The sequence below is a fragment of the Anneissia japonica genome, unplaced genomic scaffold (assembly GCF_011630105.1).
Source record: "Anneissia japonica isolate Jap-2015-1 unplaced genomic scaffold, ASM1163010v1 scaffold3040_len1308831_cov196, whole genome shotgun sequence".
NCBI classification, from domain to species: domain Eukaryota; kingdom Metazoa; phylum Echinodermata; class Crinoidea; order Comatulida; family Comatulidae; genus Anneissia; species Anneissia japonica.
In genome coordinates this window covers 1,271,776-1,277,498 of record NW_022718257.1, presented here as the reverse complement: position 1 = coordinate 1,277,498, position 5,723 = coordinate 1,271,776, and the positions used below count along the sequence as shown (strand labels likewise).

The 5,723-nt window shown below is 36.6% G+C and overlaps 1 protein-coding gene across 1 annotated transcript; it reads left to right on the top strand.

Annotated features, from left to right (window-relative positions):
• The first annotated feature begins 3,231 nt into the window (after positions 1 to 3,231).
• Positions 3,232 to 5,289, top strand: LOC117110507 (trace amine-associated receptor 7c-like). The gene has a single exon (XM_033253248.1). The coding sequence runs from the start codon at positions 3,271 to 3,273 to the stop codon at positions 4,207 to 4,209; it is 939 nt and encodes a 312-aa protein (XP_033109139.1). The 5' UTR covers positions 3,232 to 3,270; the 3' UTR covers positions 4,210 to 5,289.
• Positions 5,290 to 5,723: the final 434 nt, after the last annotated feature.

Here is a 5,723-nt window from a genome sequence, read left to right as displayed (position 1 = left end):
ACTCATCTAGCTTAGATTGCCTCTTTCGTGTTTTCAACGCCTCGGCTGCCATAACCCTGTCTGTGCTAAAAAAAAAATATGCTGTACAGTACATAATCAGTCGACAGTGTATACATGCCCAAATTTAGCATGTATTTCACCAGTGGCTTAGAAAAATATTTTGCATTGGGGGGGGGTGGGGTGGGGGATGATTGGCGTGTTGGCCAGTGTCGTAACAGGCGCGGGGGGAGGGGGAAACTGCCCCTCCCCTGACGGTTTTTACCGGGCTCTGACCAAGCCGACGTACCGGGCTGGGTAATAAGAGAAAAGAAAGAGGGGAGAGGGAGGGAAAGAGAAAGAAGAAGAAAAGGAAAGAAAAAGAGAAGAGAAAAATAAAGACAAGAATAAAAAGGAAGATATCATAATGACCAGACTCACAACACCCTGCAACCCCTTCTCCACTTCAAAAACTCTCATAACTCCTTTGATCTATGCTGCCCGATGGCGTAACCACTGGGGGACAAGGGGAAAATATCTATCTTTGAAAAATCTTCCCACCCCTTTATAAATGCCCTTTCTTCCCCTGAAAGTGCCTAAAAACCTCAAATTTCGCGCGCATTTCTTGTTAACATGGCCCAATTTATGCACATTTTATGGAGTTTTGATCAATTCCAACGAAATTAGAATTAAAAACACCGGGGGAAAAGGGGAAAATATCCATCTTTGGAAAATCTTTCTCCACCCCTTGACAAATGCATCCCCTGAAAGTACCTAAAATTCTCAAATTCTTTGCGCGCATTTCTTGTTACGGTAGGCCAATTTCCTCTATAAATTGCATATTTTAGGGAGTTTTCATCAATTCCGACGAAATTGGAATTAAAAACACAAAAATATTTTGCGCGCTTGGCGCGCATTTTTTAGGGCTTTTTTAGTTTTATCCTTTTAAGTTATTTAAACACATAATAGTCCCAAACTCAAGAAAGCCAAATTTAAAATAGATCATTTTAACCTAAAAGAAGGGCCTCAATGTGTATAGATGGTGAAAGAATATGTTTGTAATAAATAAATCCATGATGAAAATGCATATATTTAGTTTCAAACATACGTGTGTGGCCTATATTATAAATAAGATAAGCCCTATGTCGTATTATTTTCTATATGGGGAGTGGGGTGGGGTGGGGTGGGTATGGTAAATTACTAACCAGGAAATGAGGATTGTATTTATTATTATTATTATTATTATTATTATTATTATTATTATTATTATTATTATTATTATATGTTGTAATGATGTTGTTTGTACTGTTCTTTAATTTTATTAAAGAGGGCCCCTGAATATCAGTTAACCTACTGGGCTAAACTAGAAGGGTTACCCTCTTTAAAGATGGTTGAAATAAAAAATAAAATATATAAATACCCACTCTGACCCAAGACCCCTGTTACGCGCCTGGTGTAAGCGCCAATGTGTGCCCTTGTGCGGACAGGAGATGTGCCCCCCTCTAAAGCTGGAAAACTTGTTTTTGCAAAATGAATTGATGCAAATTGCTTTTATAGGTAATCAATAAATTCCTCATCAACCGATATAACCCTAAAAATAATTGACATAATATTACTGATGTCGTACACACCCATCAGTGTGAAATGTGGCTCTCTTTGCAAGCACATCTAACATCTAAGGAAAGAAGAGCTTAGATTGGTACCAGATAAAATAATTTTGTTATCAACATTAATACATTATGCTAATTTTCATCTTTGTAAGCGCATAAGACAGTGCAAGTTATTTCTGTGACAGTCTTTTGAAGTGTGTAGAGCTCCATTTTATCCCATACATAGTCAAAATATTGGGGGGATGATACAATGGACCATCCCCCTTGTCAAATATTGGGGGGGGGGATATATCCCCATCCCCCCGGGATCTACGCCTATGTATTTTACGGTACCGAAAATTATTAGTGCTCTAATGTACCCGCCGCGTGTCTCCTTTGTGTAACGTCAAAGAGCGAGAGCCGCACGTGTGTAAAGTAAAATACTATAGGCATGCCGCCCTACTTTTGAGAAATAGCTACAGTATGCGGGCAACGGTCTGTACTTTAATTGTGTATGAGTATTGAAAAGACAAAAACAAACGAACATTTTTTAGTTTATTTTAATCATGACCTAGAATTTACGTATTGTAATACAATACGATAAATGTGTAAATAATCAAATTTCCAGGACATTGAAGAATTATTCAAGGACAATCATAAATTTCCAGTAGGCCTACTAGAAAATGCTCATTCGTTTTTCCAGGAAATTCCAGGAATTTAAGGACGCGTACGAACCCTGATTATAATTTCTAAGCCATTAACCCACATTTTTAATTCTTCTTTTTAGACTGGTATTTCCCTGATTTACTTAAAATTTGATGTTCATGGTGGCAAGGAAACACATAAACACCATAGGCCCAACATCTCAGAATACAGTCGGCACACAGACAACTGTTCATAAGAAGTTTAAAGCGGCTAAAACATGCGCACTGATAGTATCCGTATTCGTCGTTGCATATTTACCTTCTTCTATCAGAGGTGTTATCTTCATATTTGTTCAACGTTCTGATATATATTGGTTTGATTTGATGTCGGGGGTGTTGGTATGTATGAGTTCGGCCGTCAACCCATTCATCTACGTGTTCCGTCATAAGCAATTCTCGTCTGCTTTACCGGTACGTCGTCTATTGCGAAAATATAGTGCTAGTTGGTTTTCATCAATTATATATTCATCAGATCTTATCTTGTTTTAACTGTTGACATTAACAACAATTTCTTTTTTCAGTGTTAATAAAATAATAATAATAATAATAACAATAGTAATAATAATAATAATTAAAGTGGTATTTAATTGGAGAAGGACCTGTATATACACCGTAATAATGAATTTTAATATTAGTGTAACTCAACACAGCTATTGAGAAAAATGTGTTAAAGTCTTAACATGTAATTTATTTTTTTTTGCGTATTAAAGTGTTTATATCTCAATGTCGCCACCTACATTTAGTTGATGCATTTATTATGCGATTTAAGAAATTATTATTAATATTAGTGTCTGTGTTCCTTGCTACTCACTAACATTATATATTCTTCTGTATTGAAGGAAATGTATAGTGCCCAGCGACGTCACTTCATCTGATTGGATTTTAAACACCGAGACTAAACATGTAAAATATTATCATCTTCCATTCTGTTTCAGTCACTATATGAGGGTGCGGCGTCCTTGGATGCGGCTTGATTAAGTTCTGTTGGATACGATTGTAAAATGGATCTGCCTGCCGCCCGAAACATCACGACCAACGAAATTAGGGATAATTTAATATTTGCTTTAACAGCTTATATACCATTAGGCTTGGTGGTCATTTGTGGAAACGCGTTTGTTCTTATTGTAATTCGCCGAACTCCAAGTTTACAAGAGCCACAGTTCACTTTACTTGCTAGCTTAGCATTAGTTGATCTACTCACGGGGATTATCGGCGTCCCCATGTGTGTGTGGGGGCTTGTCACGCAGGGATCTCTACACCTACCGAATATCAATGACTGTCAGGTACAATACATTCCATTTAAAACTTTTGCAATGACGTCATTTCTCCACCTTGTTTTTATTACAACGGACCGATACATCTCAATAGCTAAATCGTTAAGATATGGACAGATTGTTACTCCGAGCCGGGTTCATCGTGCTATAGCTATCTCCTGGATTATAGGCTGTATGTATAGCAGTGTCCTATTTCTATGGAAAAACAAACGAATTGAAGGAATATTTCTTTGCTACACGATGAATCCACAAGGCATTGCAGTTCAAAGTTACTTGGCTTTAATCCTGGTTCCTACATGTGTAATCTTAATGATTATGATGTACTTCCGTATGTTCATGGTGGCAAGGAAACACATAAACACCATAGGCCCAACATCTCAGAATACAGTCGGCACACAGACAACTGTTCATAAGAAGTTTAAAGCGGCTAAAACATGCGCACTGATAGTATCCGTATTCGTCGTTGCATATTTACCTTCTTCTATCAGAGGTGTTATCTTCATATTTGTTCAACGTTCTGATATATATTGGTTTGATTTGATGTCGGGGGTGTTGGTATGTATGAGTTCGGCCGTCAACCCATTCATCTACGTGTTCCGTCATAAGCAATTCTCGTCTGCTTTACCGGTACGTCGTCTATTGCGAAACATCACTAATGGGGACTAGAATTTTAGATATTCCCAATATGGTAATACTGACTTTAGGTGGTTTTAAAAACCTTAAGAAAACGATAACAAATGTTACATCTTCGCTTCGTTATTTATTCCTACATAAATTCTTGTTTTGCACATAGACAACTAATACAGGTCCTGTATTACACATTAATACTCCTGGAGTTTAAGCGGCGCAAAAACTCAAAGAGTTACTTCGTCTTTATAAAAGCGAGTTATTTTGACAGTTTTAGTAGTTCGCTGCATTACGTCGTCAACCTTAGTACCATGATCATAGATATAGTACTTTCTTCTTTATTTTGCTCATATGCACCAAAAAGAACACACTACACCTTCTTTAGAGAGGAGTAGAGTTATCCCGGTGTACTGGTCCAAATATCGCTGTTGAAGACACTAGGCGAGGTAGCTGGCACCAGTTTACCGGGTATCTTGGGCACAAAGTAACCCTTGAAAAGGACGAAGTTTCGAGAGCCCTGCTCTCGCATATAAATTGGCCGACCAGGATAATGTTTTACTAAGGAATTTCCTACCATGGAGGTATTGCTTTCAGGGCCCAAAATAGGATTATTTGAAACTGAATTGTTGTACAATTTATTAATTTTTTATTAGAGTAATCCATCTATCACCTGTCGGACACCTGTATGTGGGTGTGGTGAATGTTCATGAGGGGCCATCCCATAATAGAAAAAGTATGACCTTACTAGACACTATTCTTATTAAGGTACCACTCAAGAAAACATTAGGCCTAGTCAATTCTATCCAATAACATTTATTCGGCAATCTAATAAGCCTAGTCACAAAGAGATAGGTTTACATAGGCCTACACCTATAGTTTGGGCTCAGAGAAAAGTCGTATTTAAAATGATGTGAACAAGATAATGTATCGAGACAATAATAGAAAATGAGTTCTTCAAAGTTTCTTGAAAAGATAATGTATTGAGAGTATGATAGAAAATGAGTTGTTCAAAGTTTTTTATTGAAAGCCTTATGAAATGAGATTCTTTCCACCATGAATAAATGAAGCGCAATGAATAATAATTATATTTACACGAGTTGCCGGTATTTTGAATATAAATATAAGATGCAAAAAAAACATGTAGGGCTATTATTAATACACAGGGTATTGGTACTGGTGCGGGCCTTTATGATGAGCCTTTTTCTTGTGGTTATAAAACGCAAAATTAATTATTTTTTGAAATAAAGTAGACCTACAAGTGAATACGCTTGAGTTTCATATCAGACTGTTGGTGCGGCTTGTTATGTGTGTATACCTGAGGATTAAGATTGAATTTGCTGTTGTTTGTTTTTTGTTTATTTTTAATTACTGTATACGTTTTAAATACGTAACGTTATTAAATCGAATTTAAATTTAGTTGTCTATATTATATTGTATATGTGCGTATGTATGACTCCATTTCCTTGATTGTGAACTCATGTAAATATTTAGAGGTGATCATAATATTATCACTTAACTTGGGATGAACTTGTTAACTTAGTATGTTTAAATGT